The sequence below is a fragment of the Podarcis cretensis genome, assembly GCF_951804945.1.
Source record: "Podarcis cretensis genome assembly, chromosome: 6".
NCBI classification, from domain to species: Eukaryota; Metazoa; Chordata; class Lepidosauria; order Squamata; family Lacertidae; genus Podarcis; species Podarcis cretensis.
In genome coordinates, this window is record NC_137175.1 from 42,658,428 (window position 1) to 42,675,000 (window position 16,573).

General features: G+C 44.2%; 1 protein-coding gene and 1 long non-coding RNA gene across 12 annotated transcripts in view; one reads left to right on the forward strand and one right to left on the reverse strand.

The window, feature by feature from the left end:
• Positions 1-2,085: 2,085 nt before the first annotated feature.
• LOC307218081 lies at positions 2,086-4,612 on the forward strand. Its single transcript, XR_013839746.1, has 2 exons — positions 2,086-2,917; positions 2,961-4,612. It is a non-coding gene; the product is annotated as an uncharacterized lncRNA (long non-coding RNA).
• The window catches only part of TMCC2 (transmembrane and coiled-coil domain family 2), an 87,902-nt gene continuing 74,235 nt past the window's right edge, over positions 2,907-16,573 (reverse strand). For all 11 annotated transcript variants that reach the window (XM_079979235.1, XM_079979239.1, XM_079979238.1 and 8 more), the window contains 3 exons: positions 14,991-15,925; positions 7,416-7,551; positions 2,907-6,807 (listed from right to left, as the gene is read on the reverse strand). In XM_079979235.1, coding sequence (XP_079835361.1) covers positions 6,496-6,807; positions 7,416-7,551; positions 14,991-15,925 — 1,383 coding nt within the window. In that variant the 3' untranslated portion in view covers positions 2,907-6,495. The remainder of the gene's footprint in view (positions 6,808-7,415; positions 7,552-14,990; positions 15,926-16,573) is intronic.

Here is a 16,573-nt window from a genome sequence, read left to right on the forward strand (position 1 = left end):
ATGGAAGTGAGAGCTGGACCATAAAGAAGGCTGATTGCCGAAGAATTGATGCTTTTGAATTATGGTGCTGGAGGAGACTCTTGAGAGTCCCATGGACTGCAAGAAGATCAAACCTCTCCATTCCTAAGGAAATCAGCCCTGAGTGCTCACTGGAAGGACAGATCCTGAAACTGAGGCTCCAATACTTTGGCCACCTCATGAGAAGAGAAGACTCCCTGGAGAAGACCCTGATGTTGGGAAAGATGGAGGGCACAAGGAGAACGGGGAGACAGAGGATGAGATGGTTGGACAGTGTTCTCGAAGCTACCAGCATGAGTTTGACCAAACTGCAGGAGGCAGTGGAAGACAGGAGTGCCTGGCATGCTCTGGTCCATCGGGTCACGAAGAGTTGGACACGACTAAATGACTAAACAACAACAATTGACGCATGACTGCTGATGTGCAGGTCCTTTTGGACTCAGAAAAGGGTGGAACAGGGGCAGAACAGGGCACAGCACTCCATCAATGTGCACAATCACCTGGAACACAACCCTCACACAAATTGGGTGTTGCCTGTATAGTTAAAATAGAAATACAATACATTGCACCACAGAGGGAAAGACACCAGGTGAATTGTGAGCATGCTCAGTATGCTGGTCAGGAGCTGCTGTTGACAGGCAACTTCAAGTCTCCTGCTCTCCCTGTGTATGGTTCTTTATCTTTACGCCAGACCTGGATAGCATTCAAATGGAGGGCAATTTCAAAATTAGGGGTTGTTGTCTGTAGAACATGGCACATGGTCACTCCTGTTTGAGCTCCAACTCCCAGCAGCCCCAACCAGCAGGGCCAATGTTCAGAGATGGTGGGAGCAACATCTGAAGGGCCACAGCTTTCCAGCCCATATACTAAGCAGCGGCTGGATATCCTGCTAGGATACGGGCCATTTAAAAAATAACAAAAATTAAAAAATCATGCTTTCTGATGAGCAGCTGGCACTGCAGGTGCTATAGCTCCATACTGGCCTCACCAGTGTTGCTGAGAATGGTATTCTAAGCTCATGCTTGTAAATTAATTGAATTAATATGATCAGTAGTTTTGAAGATATCTATAGCATGCAACCAGCCGTGTCTCCAAAGCCTATAAGCTGCCTAGAGCCATTCATGTCCAAGTCACTGCTCTTCTTTGGGCTTGTATTTCAGAATGATATATAATGTCCTACTAGGTCAAATGAAGAACAGTGAAATCTAACCTGAGCATTAGGAAAGCCTATCACTTTCTGGTGCCTTATAAATAGGCCACACTCCTATTGCAGCTAAACGCCAGCCCTAACCCCAAAATTCCCAACCTCCTTGAAAGAAGCTGGCCTTACCAAAGGCTCCCATTAATCTTCTGTGCTATTGTATTCAACTTATTTTCAGAGATATATGAAGGCTCATCAGTGGGACTGACGAGGGAAATGTGTGGCTTCCTGTACCCCAGCCATTAATGTAAAATGAAGGAATTCAATGCATCTGGGAAGTTGATCATTCTTCAGAAGTTGCAAAGAGTTGATTCCTTCTGGACAAGTGACAAGGCTGCTGGGGAATAAATAGCGGGGACAGACATATCAAAGGGCAGGTGTATACCAAGAGCGGGCAGCTAGGGTGCAGATTTGCACTGGGAGCATTGATCAGGTTAGAAATACCAGGAAAATCTCTCTCAGCACAATCATATGCATGACTAAGTCTCATTGCATGAATCAGTCCTATTTCTAACTGGTGTCAATTTCACACACATTTCTCTGCAAGGCCCTCCTGTTCGTGAATTAGTCTCTGATTTAAAGTCCATGTGAAAATTCATATTTAAATACGTATTTTATCTCAATGTATGTCTAGGTGTGCACATGCTGGTAGTTTTGTTTTTTTTTTAATAGCAGGGAACTGCATTTCAAAATGTTGCATTTTGGCAGTATCATCACAGAAGCCTAGAATCCACAGGCCTGCCCTCACTGTCTGCATGTTAGTAGACTCTTGCCATCCATCATCTGATAGAATGCACCTCTCTGAACAGCTGCTGCTGCTGCTTCATTGTGCCACTGCAGGAGTTAAGAATAAAGGACTTTTCTTATGCCAGTGTTTTAAAATTCTTTATTTGAAAAAAAAGAAAGAATGGAAAAATATAGTGAAATGAAATCAGAGCTTCCTTTGAATGGGCTTCCCAATGGAAAACAAACATAATATCAAGGGGTAAGGGGCAGGACAAGATTCAAGCATACGTAATAAATACAGTCAAACAGTATAAGAAGAGGGTTATGCCATGGAGCGGGCTTGGGTGCCCTCTGTGACAGAAGACCACAAACCTTGCTGATTCAAGCCTGTCACGAGGGCTAGAAACTTAGCACTCTAAAACCTTATGGAACCACTAGCACCCAATTCACAAGGAACACCTTTCATGCCAAACTATATGATTGCAACAATCATGTGAAAATGCCAACCACAATTTTCCATTCACAAGTTCATTGGATAAATCAAGCCCTCCTTCTGCTAGGGCAGCGCTGCAAGTGACAACATTGCCCTATCAAGTGTCAAATGTTGCTTTAACTAATCCATTACATTTATATGGATACGATAGGCATGACCAATGGCATCAAACAGTCCTAAACTAATTTTGATTTAGGCTTCCCATGAAAACACAGTATGTGGCCACATGCCACACCTATTCTCAATAAGGCAGGAGGGGTGGGGCAAAGATACTATATCAGTTGAATTTAGATCAGTAAATAAATCATGCAGTCATGATTCTAAGGCCACAAAGGACTATTGCAATTGTTTGCTTCTGGTGCACACAAGCATGGGAAAATGTAGCTGTTCTTACACCAGTCAACGTTCGCAAGGACTATTCAACTGATTACATCAAAACACAAGCGTCTGGTGTTTTGTGTGTGTGTGTGTGTGTGTGTGTGTGTGTGTGTGTGTGTGTGTGTAACCCATGAGCATAAATAGGCCAGTAATAAAAACAAAAATCCTAGCTGACTATGCTCTCCTCTTGCTCTGCAAAGCCTGCATGGGAACCCTCATCTAGCCCCATTTATAAGTTTTAGAAGCTGAGCACAACAGCATCCTCTTTAGCTCTCCACTGCAAGTCTAACCTGCTGCAGCGAGGTGCATCTCTTATTCATTACTTGGTGACAGGGGCTGGGTCAGGAATAGTGCAAGGTCAGAACTAAAAAGGAAAGCACAAATCCTGCACCTCAGTTACACTTTCACTGTGGATTTTGGCCAAAATCTGTTTCATTTTATATTCTGGAACAGTTTTGTGTTTGTTATTGAACGCTCTTTTCCAACTCATACAACATTCATCCTGACATCATTAAATAAATTATCCATGCACATTGCACTAGAAAACCAGCTCCTCCTATAACTGGGCAGGGAAGCGAAGTTGATTTTCTGACTCATGAAAATATACAAAATAAATAGCTGTATACAAGAAAAGTTGAGAGCCTTCACATCTCCTGGGGTTATTAAAGGCAGATCACAAATGTTACTTACATATGATGGAATTTTGACACCAGAGGCTTCCTTAGCAAAGAGGGGGATACATTCTAGAGGTTATGCCTCAAGCCACCATTCCATTTTAGGTGCCAGGGCGAGTAACATGTAGGCTCTCAAGAGCCAAGATCAGGTGTTTGGGTTGGAAAACCTGTCACCTAGACTATGATTATGCCTTATGGACAGCATCCTCAAACAGAGAAGCAAAAATAAAATAAAAATGTTTCATGTAATAATGAGGAGATCTGCAGGCAGAACCAGAATAAAGGGAGTAGATAACCACTCTGCCAGGCTCTTTTTCATTTAACAGTCATAAGAAGGAACATTTCAGCAGATGAAGCTGTTCTTGTTGTAGTGTCACTGGGGTGGGAGCCGACCTGCTGAAATTCTCTCTTCTTGTCCTGTACTGTAATTGACAGCTCTTGGATCCTAAGATCTTAGACCACAGCCATTGGCCATAGATGAAAGCATCATAAAGTGCATATCCTCGTGGGTTTGAGCAATATCAGAATAGATCAGATATTGTATCGTAACAAAACACATTCCTTTTCTCTTTCTACAAAACCATTTGGCATCCGCCCAAAGTTCTCACCGAAGCAAAACTTGCGCAAGCTTGACCTTAATCACATCTAAGGCTAAATTTACACATGCAACAGAATAAGGTGGTGAAGTCCTGTGAAGTACAGCAGATTGTATAACTTAGGCTGCAGGTGAATCACGTTTTTGAAAATCCTATGTAAAAATGACTCTTGCAAGCAGAAACCTAGCAAGGCATAGAAGGGAGCCTCTTCTAGACAGCCTTCTGTCTGCTATCCTGAGTTTCTGATTTCAGGAATGTTGTTTTTAACATAAACAAGCAATCAAAAATATAACCCTACACTTAGACACACCACCCATGACACTGAGTTGAGAAGAGGCCATTCCACCACCTTAAGACTCTGCCACTTCACTTTGCGACACATATAAATCAAGCTTGAGTTTTGAACCGAAAACCTTGATTCTAGTCCATTGATTACACACTATCTTTACTGCAAGGGGGGGGCATCATCTGTGGCACCTTTGAATCCAGCCTACAGCCTCTCCTTCTTTCCCCACCCCCATTATTTTTCAATTAGTCTTAGAAGTTTTTTTTAAAAAATTACATCCACATGCAACTGAGACTCCCCCCCCCAAGCCTAATTGTCATGTGGGGGGTATTTGTGGGAGGTGACAACTGGGGAGTGAAGGCTTAAATCTTACTCTCTCTGTCCTCCCCCCATAGATTTTTTTTTGTGGAAGGAGGGCAGGATGAGAGAGGAGAGAAAAGGGAGCAAGAGAGAATGGAGAGTCTATGTATGTAGGGGGAGTGTGGATGAAAGAGAGGAAGTGTGGGGTAAATGGGGGGTTGATAGAGGGCAAGTGGGTGCAAACGTGGGGGGTGACTGCAGGCCTAACTAGAATTTACCTTGGGGAGGGAGAGCGTCTCTACCCATGACTTACAGCTTCCCTTAAATAACCACCTGAATTCAACTTACAATCAGCTTCTCTTTTGCCAGCAACAGCAATTATATTTTTGCAGATATTATATTAATAACTCCTCACCCAGATCATTTCATCTTAAACCTTTTAAAATGTGCTTTAAAACGTGCCATACAGTTTTGCTGTAAAATAAAATGCTTCGGACAATAGCAGGTGTGAATAAATAAGCAGTTGGAATAAATATTGTAGAAATATGTCAGGAGCTTAAGAGCAGAAGTGATCAGCTAGTTGCTTTTTCTTCTTTTGTGAGGAAACCTCCACTAAGGGCCTGATACTGCATACGATGGCTGCTTCTTTGTCTGCTTTAAAAGAACTACAATAATGTACTATTAATAGAATTGCTTCAATATGAAGATGGAGGATTGTCTCTTGGAGCAAGTAATGAGCAAAATTTCTACTGGTGAAATTTGATGAAGCGTTGCCAAATTCAAATAGAGACACACTAATTTTGCATGGACTATCCAACCATTTTAAAACCATGTTCTATTTTCACTAGGTACACAGGAGATGTGAAGGCAGCTGAATTTTCACACAATACTCGATTTAGAAAAAGGAACCCATCTGTAAATCAATAAATTAACACACACACACGCACACATACACATTTGCAAAGATTGTAAGATTCGCAGGTGCACTGTCAGAATTTCTCATTTAGTCCCTGAAGATATCAAACAAAAGCAAAAATAAATAAATAAAACAAAGCCCACCAAAAATGCTGAACTTGCACCAGAGTGGTAGATTCTTTCCCCCCTTTGATCTTGTCTCCACTGGGCAAAACTGAACAGGTGAAACAACCCAGCCAAATCCATAATCACATCAAGTCCATCATAAGAAAGATGCCCAGGTGCGCTTCTGGCACATCAGCTGTTCTGCAGGAATGGAAAGTAAAGTAGCCATGTGACTTGGATAAACTGGTGTGATATGTACATCATTCTGCTCCATGAAATCTGTGCATGTTTCTAAGGGGCATCAGTTTTAAGAAAAAGAAAAAAGTTCATCTTCAGTGTTGAACCGTTGTCTTCATATGTAGAAATAAGCCTTTTATCATCCTTCTCAGGTAGAAAAACACCCCGCAAAAAACGCTTTCTGGAGACTGGCATTCTGCAGCTCTGCACACAAAGCTTTGCAATCGCCCTCACTTCCTTTGTTTGCTTTGAAAGAAAAGGCTAAGGTGTTGCAGCTAAAGATTCTTCCGGACTTCATTTGCTTTCCCACAACCCCTTGCAAAGGCATCCTGGAAGAGGGACTTATTCAGCCTCTCACAAGCTCAGATGCAGCTACACTCCCTACGGCTGAGAGATGGTGTTGGACGTGAATAAAGTTGGCTGTGCAGGGGAAGAGTGAGTGAGGATTACATACTCTGTATAGACAAAGGAACTGAGTTGGAAGGTCTCCTCGTTCTCTCTCTCTTCTCTACATGAAGAAAAAACCCGAAACACCCTGCAGCCCCAATACCTGGCTGCCAGGAGAATCAGCTAGGGAGCAGCACGTGTTCCAGAAGATAAGTGATGGAGTCCCAGTGCTTCCAGAGGAGGAAGAGAAAAAGCACTAGCAGGGTGGTGCTCAGGAGACGCATGCGGGTCTTCATCAAGGGCGTGATGAAACTGGCAATGGTGGAGACAAAGACCAGCAGCACAGCCATCAAGGCCAATATGACGTTGATGAATTTGCCTAGCAGGGCCCGGGCATTGGCATTCTCCACCCCTTCCAGCTGCACCACCTGTTGCTGCTGCTGCTGAAGTTCCAGCTTGGTGACACGAGTCAGGCAGGATTCCACAGCCTCCTGCAGGGGAAAGAGAAAAAAGACCAGTGTTAGCTTAGCTGAGGGATGAGGGATCGCAGCTGTGTTAGAACATCTGCACAGACACGTCCAGGAAGCTGACAAGGTGAAAGATACTCTCTTCTGAGATCCTGGAGAAGGGCTATGAGTTGGAGCAAACAATAACTAGCCTAGATAGACATACAGTGTGACTTATTATATGGCAGATTCCAAGGTTCCTATGAAAGCTGTGGCACATCTACTGAGCTTGAGCCCTTCTATGATCTAGGGACAAGAGGGAACAGATTGCAGACTAGCAAACTAAAGCTAAGATCCATAGACAAATTCTCAGTTCTTCAGATGCAAGTCTCATTCCTCTCCTCCTGCCTCTTTTCAGTTCTCTAGACTTATCAGTGCCAAACATCCATGCTCAGAGAATGATCTGAAGGAATATACCACAGTTCTAGTGTTGCAGGTCTGGTCCTGAGCTCTGCCTGTATAGCAGATCACCTAGAATTTGTATTTATATGTAAGCCGTTCTATGTTTTTAGGAGGGAGACTGAATATGTGGAAAGAATAGGGAGGGGAAGATGTCAGGCCAGCTGCACAAGCATCCCTATGCATTCCCATACCTGAATGTCTCTGGCCCTCTCATAGGACTGGTAAGCCACCTTCTCCTCCATGCTGGCCAGTTCCTGTTTGAGATTGGTCATTTCATTCTGGTGGAGCTCCGTCAGGTCATTCAGCTGCTCTTCCAAGCGTTCATATCTGTGTAGCAGGAGAGGGAGAAACACATGCAGTGGGTGAGAATTTGGAGCCGGAGAAGTCAGGGAAGCTCATTGTATTCAGGTGTGGGTATGAGCTTTGGGGGCTTATAATGCTGGTGTCAAAGAAAACATGAACTTTTCAAATCCCTTAATTTTTCCTCTGGCTGAAATTTCCTTAATCTCCTACACCAATGCTTCCCAGTTCCCAAACTCCCCTCTCCCCTCAAGACTCACCAGCTAGAATTAGCACGAGGCATCCAGGAAGTAGGAACGAGGGATCTGTGTCTATTCCCCTCCTGAGTAGCAATGACAGCAGTGCTACATCTCTCATGGACCATCAGACCTTTCAAGTTCCAGAGAGATAGGCGAGAAGAGACAGAGTTCACTTCTCCCATTTTCTCATGTGCCACTGCTACTGGCTGATAAATCGTCAAGGAGAAGAGGAAGGGAAGGATGTTCTGAGTTCATTGGCGATGAACATGCCAGTGCTAATGAAAACACAAGCCCACAAACAACACTCAACTTTAACTTTCCTTGGAGCTGAACAACCAGTTAAGAACACCAACAGTTGACTAAATAATATCCTGCTTTTCAGCCTTGACAGGTTCACAAAGATTATTAGAATGCACTTAGATATAGAGTATGTATGCCAGAGTCTTTTTGTCCTTAGCAGCTGATGTAACAATCCATGTTCCAGTCTCTTCCCTCTCGAGTAAAAAGCCAGCAGGAGCTATAGATGGTCTCAGGGGATGGCGGAAGGTAACGCCAGTCCACAGAAGCAGCCGCTCCAGGGAGTACTCTACATGATGAAAGCATTTAATGATATATTTTCTCTACTTTCCAAGAGACTGGATTTCTTCTTATATCCCTATGAAACGTCCCTGCCTCATTCCTTCAGGATGTTGCTATATCCTTGACAGTCAAGCAGAATAGAAAGGGAAGTGTCATTTCACTGTGAACAATTAAACCACTGTGGAAGCAAACTCACTGCAACTGCAACCCAATTATAGCCCCTTCCCTGGGACTGTCCGAGGTCAGATTTGCACAATGCTAGTTGGCCAACCCTCGTGTTAGATCAGAAAACAGCCTCCGCAGAGCAAGGCTGTGCCCCAGGATGACTGGCTGTCATCTGTACAAGCAGGAGCAGCTGGCAGGGAAAGTAGGGCAGAGTAGCCTACCCAATGCCACTTACCTCTACCACTTACCCAAGTGGGGGAGGTAGGCAGTGGGCAGCTCAGTGTGGGCACAGAAACAGGTGCATCAGATTGGCTCAGCTGCTGGGCCTGCAATGGGCTCCTCTCTGCCTCGTCTTTCCCTCTACTGAGAGCCAATAGTGATACGTGGCACTGGCAATATTTCTGCTCCTCCTCCACTTAAATTTTAAGTGCAACCCCCCCCCCCCCAAATGGGGTGGGGGGTCCTTTAGCAAGTAAAAAGGAACCTTCTGGCACTCTATGTGTTATGGCATCAGTCTTTGTAGACTGGAATATATATGTCTACATGGATTCAGAGGAAAGAAAATGTAAACAGTAGTATCAAATGGACAGGAAACATGAAAGTGCACTCTGGACAATTCTATATATAAAGCTTAAATGAATAAGCACAGTGATATCTGGCCACTCAAAATAGGAAGTAACTGAAAATAACAGATAAATGTGTTTGTGGGAGGGGGCATTACTGGTTCATGTTTCTTCTTCTTCTTGATTTTTATAAAGGATTTTGTACTTTTATATTGTACTTTTATGTTGCGAACTACCCTGAGATTCTATCAGCAGCCAGTCCAGTTGAGTTCTGTACATGGAATGTGGGAGTGGAAGATGAAGTCCTGCTCCTCACCTAAAGCAACAAAACATCTTGGGCTACCCCTGGATCACCACGGAAAACTATGCTTCAAAACATGTTCCCATTTCCACCACTTAACCTTATATAGCATTAAACCAAGCCAGTGACTTGTCTATTGCACTGAAATGGAAAATAAAAGAAAAAGAAACAGCAGAACTCAAAAGCAAATGGCAAGTTAAAAATAGCAGCAACAAAAAAAAGGAACTGAATAAAATCATTGCATGAGCGGCTTGGCTCTTCATAATAACTTTTCTTTAGAATACTGAGCAGAACTATGAAATACAAGGGAGGGGCAACCGCTTGGTGGTAGAGCACATGCTTTGTCCAGTCCCTTACATCTCCAGGATTGGAGGGGGTTGGGAGGGGCAAAGATCAGGTGGCATGGGATGCTGCTAGCCAGAGGAAATACTGGAATCAATGGACATACAGTCTGGCCTAGGGCAAGAAGGTAGCTTCCTACATTCCTGCAACAGAGGAAGATGTCGACAAGGAATTGGATTGTGTTTCATATTTGGCTGTCAGACAGCTGTGAGAAGAACCAATTTGATAGTGGATGCCCCTCTGAAGAGCTATTGTGATGATTACTTTTGGGTAAACCAGCCAAAGGGCTACATGTGCTGAATGTTACATTGATACTCACGGAACCATATCCCATCACCTCATTTTATTGAGGAGGCCATCTAAGAAGACATCAGATTGCATTGAACATTTTGTTAGGCTTATTGTCCTAAGTACAACTAAATGATTACTTGCTATGCTTTTTTTCTTAACATCTTGTCTCTGTGCCCCATGCAGTATGCTTTAAGGCAGCCTTCCCCATCCAGGGAACCTCAAAATATTTTGGACTACAACTCCTGTCATTCTCAGTTGGTGGTGGCCAAATTTCTATCAGTGGTTCTATCATTTGAAAGCAGAGGGCATCAATCCTACACATGGTGTTTGTCACAAACAGCAACCTGCAGCTCCCCTGCTGAATATGAGACCCTTTGTAAAGGCCTTTCAGGCAGCCCCCTCCTCTCTTCTTTGAGCTGCTGAAAATCAGAGGCTCAAACCAGATTGCTGGACTGCTTAAAACTGTGCAGGATTTAACCCCTACCATCAGCTGATGAGTGGGGATTAAATCTTGCTGCTTTGGCTGCAGGAGCCTGTTCTGTCCTGGAAACAGGTGTGTGCAGTCAGTATGAGATTTAACCCTGCCTTCTCAACCATCAGTTGATGCCGCCAGTGATATCAGCTGATGGGTAGATGGACATGGTTTAACTACCTGAAGCAAGGAGGACTGTTTCTAGGGCACTGCCTAAGGTTATGTGCTCTTATATATATATATGAGTTGTCTTCAGCACAATCCAATGCATCTGGAGGGCACCAGGGCACCAGGTTGATGCAGGCTGCTCTAAGCTGCAATCGTGTGCTGCTGGTAGAGTTCTGGTTTCCAATAAGTTTCATATAGATCAGGGGTCAGCAAGGTTTATCTTGCCTGGGCCGGATTGGTCCCACGGAGATCTCTCCGTGGGCCAGATCGCGTATGTGTGTGAGTGCGCATGCCTACGATTTTCAGCATCTGCACGTGCGCTGATGCAATTTTCAGCGCCACGGAAGCAAGTCCCCATGCTGCGCCGGTTTAGTGCAGCGCACAAGTGGGCAGCTCGGTTTGGGGGCGGCTCGTGGGCCAGTCAAACGACCTCCACAGGCCGCTTCCGGCCCATGGGCCTTAGGTTGCTGACCCCTGATATAGATGGTTTTAATGTTGCTTTTTAGAACTGTTATTTTGTATTTAAGGTTTCAGAGTTTTTATTATTATGCTGTACACCACCCAACTCCATTAGTTATTGAGGAACTAATAAGGATTTTACTGGCCTTATTATGCCTTTGTTACTCACATTTTATTGCGTTATTTTCTTTTGGTAAACAAAGCAGGAAATATTTTTGAAGTGTTGTATTAAAAAAACTTATAACAGATGATAGATAGATAGATAGATAGATAGAGAGAGAGAGATAGAGAAAGAAAGAAATGTCCCAATGCATTTAGTGGAGCTGATTTCCTAATAAATGTCATTCAACTTTGGGGGTGAGGAGGAGATGAGGAAAAAAGTCATGGGGCTTAAAGAAAAAAAATATTTCACGTCTAACGTATTTCAGAATAATTCTTTCCCTGGAAGGCATGTTTTGAACAGCAATTTCTATCAAGTGGATAACCTATTCTAGAATAGCTACTGTAGTGTAGGTGTGAGGGAACCTTTGGCCCTCCAGATGTTGCTGAATTACAGCTTCTGTCAATGCCAGTAAGCAGTGCCAATGGGCAGGGGTGGTAGTTGTACGTCAGCAACATCTGGAGGCCAACGGTTCTGCACACCTGCATTAGTGGTTTATGCATTTGGTGGAAGCTGCCATTGAAAATGTAGCTTGGACGAAGGATTATTTCAGAACTTGTCAGGCCTGAAATAAATATCTCCCTCTCTGGAGCACCTGCAGTTCCTTCCTCTTTTCTCCCCACCTCTTTCCTGGTTTGGTGGTCACTATTCAATTGCAATCTAAAGGTTTTTCTCAGCCCTTCAAATGGGATACATGTGGGTGAGTGGAAAACAAATGAGAAGGGGGGTGTCTCTTCTGAAAAAAGCCTGCCTTTGAGAACAATGAGTTTTGTTTCCATCCCTGCTGTCACTGATAATTGCCTTCCAGGATATTTTGAGATATTTTCCAGCTTCTGGGAAAAAAACCCCAAACGGCAGGGGGTGGGGAGCATCAAACACCAGGGTAGGACAAAATGGACATCCAAAATAAATGAGGACACAGATAAGAACTTCAAACAATCAAACAGGCATCTAGTGAATGCATGTGGGGAGAAGAGGGTTTGTGGTGATGAGCCCCTCCCTGACCTACTCACTAGACTAGTGTTCTTCAGCTTTGGGTCCTCAGATGTTGGGCTACAAGCTCTCAGCATCCCCAGCTAACTTAGCCAATAGTCAGGGGGTGATGGGAGATGTTGTCTAATAAATACGAGGAATCTGAGGTTGAGGAACACTGCACTAGACTGTCTGTACAATCTCTATGAATATACAAAGGGAACACAAGTGTGGTATGGGGCACTGCACAGCCCCAACTGCATGCAGGAAAACTGTAAGCATACACTTTGTATGCACATGAAGATTGTAAGGTCCAGCGAACTGAGGTAGGATTTGCCACTGCAACCTTGCTTTCCCTGGGCCCGTTCACTGTATGCACAGTTGATTGCGTGAAACGCACTGTGTTCACACTGAAGGCTTATCCACACTTACCTTTCTTCGACTCTTTCCAGGCATGGTCTGCAATCTAAAGCTTTGTGTCCGAGCACCATTTTTCTTTTCTTTTCTTTTTTTGCTGCAGAGCTTTCTGTGTGAAAACTTGCTCTTTAAAGCTCAGTTGGAACAAACATCAACCTGCAGAAAACCTGAATTGCTGTTTGCTCCAATTTGGCTTTAAAGAGCAGGTTTTCACGGGAAAAGCTCAGGGCAAAATAAAAATAAAAATTCATCGGACATGTAATGTTAAAGTGTGGACATCTGCCTGGAAGTAGTGGGGCAAAAGGTAAGTGTGATCTTCAGCAGTAGGATTGGACCAATGTGGAAAACTGATGCATACAGCAACCTGCCTGCAGATTTGTTATGGCCATCTGGGATGAGTGCATGCAGCCTTGGCTGATCCTAATAGGAAACTGGCCGTATGAGACACTTCTCAGAAAATTGGGAGATGCTTCACTGAGAAAGCACTCACAGAGACTGTGTGCTATTTATTCTATGGTGCCTGGACTATGTAGGAAGATGCCTTATACAAAGTCTGGCTATATGTCCATTTACTCCAGAATTGTCTACTCTGGCTGGCAGCAGCTCACCAAGGACTCACGGTCTTCCCCAGCTCTGCTACTTAGTAGAGATACCAGAGATTGACCTTGGAACCTTCTGCTTGCAAGGCAAGTGCTCAGTCACTGACCTACATCATCTCCCCAAAAGTCCAACCATCCTCCTTCTCCTCTCCATGCCCCCAGCACAATTGTCTGGGCTTTGAAACAGAGACCTCTGACACTGAGGAAGAGCCATACCCCTAGACCAGGGATGCAGAATGAGTGGTTCCATAGATGTTGCTCGAGTACCTTTCTCATCATCCCTCGCCATTGGCTAAGGTGGCAGGAAGTAATGGGAGCTGGAGTCCAGCAACATCTGGGAGGACCATGGTTTCTCCACCCCCGCCCTAACCAGCCCTAGACACGAGAACTGGTTGGGACCATAAGCCTGCAAGAGACTTCTGCTCCCCACATCTGTGAGAACCATAAACATAGCAACTGCACGCAAGTGTCATCCCAGGACTGAGCCTATGACCCTTCTCTCACAAAAAAATGGAAACATAATTCTTTCCTCACTGCCTACAATTTTAATGAAGCCCACGGGCAAAAGAGTTCTTGGTCCTTATTTTTCCACCGGTGGGAGAGAAGCAAGAAGCTGGCATTGAGCATTCAACCAGGAATGCATTTCCTCTTGTGTCTTATAAATAGAAGCAGTTAATAGTGCAGTGTCTTTCTTCTTGAGGAGAACTTACAGCACAGGAAATTCCAGCAAACATCTTCAAAGCTAGTGACAGCTAGGCAGGATTTAAATCATGATTTAAATCACCAGGAAAAAGGACTTATTTGAATCACTTATTTAAAATTCAACTCCCCCCCCCCGCCATTTGAAATTCAGACATTTCCTGAACAAGCATGCATACTCATGGTTGCTATAGCAATTAAGGCATATTGATTTGCAACTAAATGGGAGCCTAAATTCAACTAAAGAACATAAATCCAAAAGCTTTGGCCTTCCACCGCAAAATTATTATTGGCTTAGAAAAAAGGAGACAGATTTCTGTTTGGCTCTCTCTCTACGTAAACATGCAAGGATAACAAGCAAAATTACTTTCTTGAAGGATAACAAGTGTTATCACATGCATATAATTGTGTTAGGTGTTATCTATTGTTGTTTCTATACGGTTTCTGGTGCTAGGTTGTTGTTTGGTTTGTGTTATCCTGTAAGTTGCCACTTTGGATTTATAAAGAAAAGTGGATAGCTATTTTTAAAAATAAAGAAATTCGTACTGTTCTCAGTGGAGCTTACTTCCAGGTAATTGTGCACAGGACTGTGGCCAAAGCAAACAGAACTTTTCAGGAGAAAGGAATAGCAGTGACTGGGGGAAATTAGGAAATGGAAAGCAAGTGTCCATGCTGCATGGCTGGTTCTGATATCCCAGAATCCTATGTGGCTGCTAAATAACTGACTGGATTGAGGTCATAAGCTGAATTCCTCCCTCATTGCCATTTGCTTTGTAGCATCTCATCTTCCCTTCTCTGCCACAGCCTCTTCTAAAGGGAAACTCACTGTCAATTTGTTTCTTTGCATAGGAACATAAAGCCTAATTACATTATTTGCCAGCATCTTCATCTATTGTACCCCACAGCATGACCCTTCAAGAGTCACAACATAAAGACTGGCCAGCATGCCCAGTTCCACAAGTCAACAACAATTAAATATGGTGGTTAAGTGTGACAGTTTCCCACTGGTAATTAACAGCAGCACACCCAACAAGCCTTACCTATAACGCTCTTCCTGTAAGCACTGAGTCATATATGTATAGTCTCGCTGCAGCTGGGCCTTGAGGTCTTCCATGGAGTCCTCAAGGTGGGACTGAATGTCCTTAATCTCCCTCAGTTCTTCTATGATGGTCTCAAAATTATAGTGGTGACTGTCCAAGGTGTTAGACTTGGGGCTGCCCAAGCCACCAGCACCCGCCCCCGAGTTGCTACCTGCTGCTGAGCCAGAAGTGGCACTGGAGCACTCATCATCACTGCCGTATTTGGGACTTGAAACCAAAGTGGCACTGCCACTCAGAGTCCGTGAGGCCTCCTCAGGGTGCCCATCCTCCAGCGTGTCCTTCAAGTGGGCAATGTTATCCGCGCTGCCAAATTTGTTGCGGATCAAGCTTGCAAACTCTCGGGGTTTGGAGACCACAGCTGTGTGGGTGGCTTGAGAAAGGCCTGAGAGTCCACCTTTGACACCCTCCACCACTCCGCCTCCAAAGCCACTGATGCTGGAGCGGACATTGGCCCCTACGTCCTTGAGGCCCTGGTGCATGTCCCGGAAGACGTCTTTGGGCTGTCGAGAGGGCCCATTTTGTTCAATCTCCTTTAGCTTTTTGTGATAATGTTCAAGCTTCTTGTGCAACTGTGCAATGGTCTGGGCTGACTTCTGGTTCTTCTTCTCAAAGACCTGTTTGATACGAGAGGCCTGCTGCTTGTCAGCGTTGTTAGCTAGCTTCAGGTACTCAGCCACATTGTCATCTCGTGCCTCTTGCTCAACCCTGATCTGCTCGGTGATCTTGAGGATCTTCTGGTGCAGGTGGTCAATGGCAGCCTTTGTCCTCTGCGGGTCTGGGTTGCCATCTGGAACGTCAAGGCAGAAGTTGCCATCAGCATCACCGTGGCTTGTATTGGAAGGCAGGCTGATTTGGCTCACATCCCCTTTATCCAACTGTGGGAGAGGAGAAAGAGCACAGAAAGAGACTTGAGTTAAAAGGCTCTGTTAAATAATGTCATTCCCCAAGACAACACATGATGGTATGAGAGAGAGGAATGGTGATGTACTACCAAAAACTGCTAGAAGAAAAAGATATGAGAACTCAGGTGACGGTCACCGTATCACAGAGTTTTAACTGATCATCCAGCTTTCAATTACCAATTCATTGGTAAAATGGATTTAAATATGCCTGCTACCAAACTCTCAATACAGATGCCATTTTGAAGTTATCTGACGGAAGGGCATATCCTGAATTCTATCATATTTCCCTTTTTCATGCATTTGGAAATACAGTGGTACCTCGGGTTAAGTACTTAATTCGTTCCGGAGGTCCATTCTTAACCTGAAACTGTTCTTAACCTGAAGCACCACTTTAGCTAATGGGGCCTCCTGCTGCCACCGCACCGCCGGAGCACGATTTCTGTTTTCATCGTGAAGCAAAGTTCTTAACCTGAAGCACTATTTCTGGGTTAGCGGAGTCTGTAACCTGAAGCGTATATAACATGAAGCGTATGTAACCCGGGGTACCACTGTATGGAATATAAAATATTTTTGTATTACAGCAAGACAACAGAGCCATATGGCTTTTTAAAAAAGAGTAAA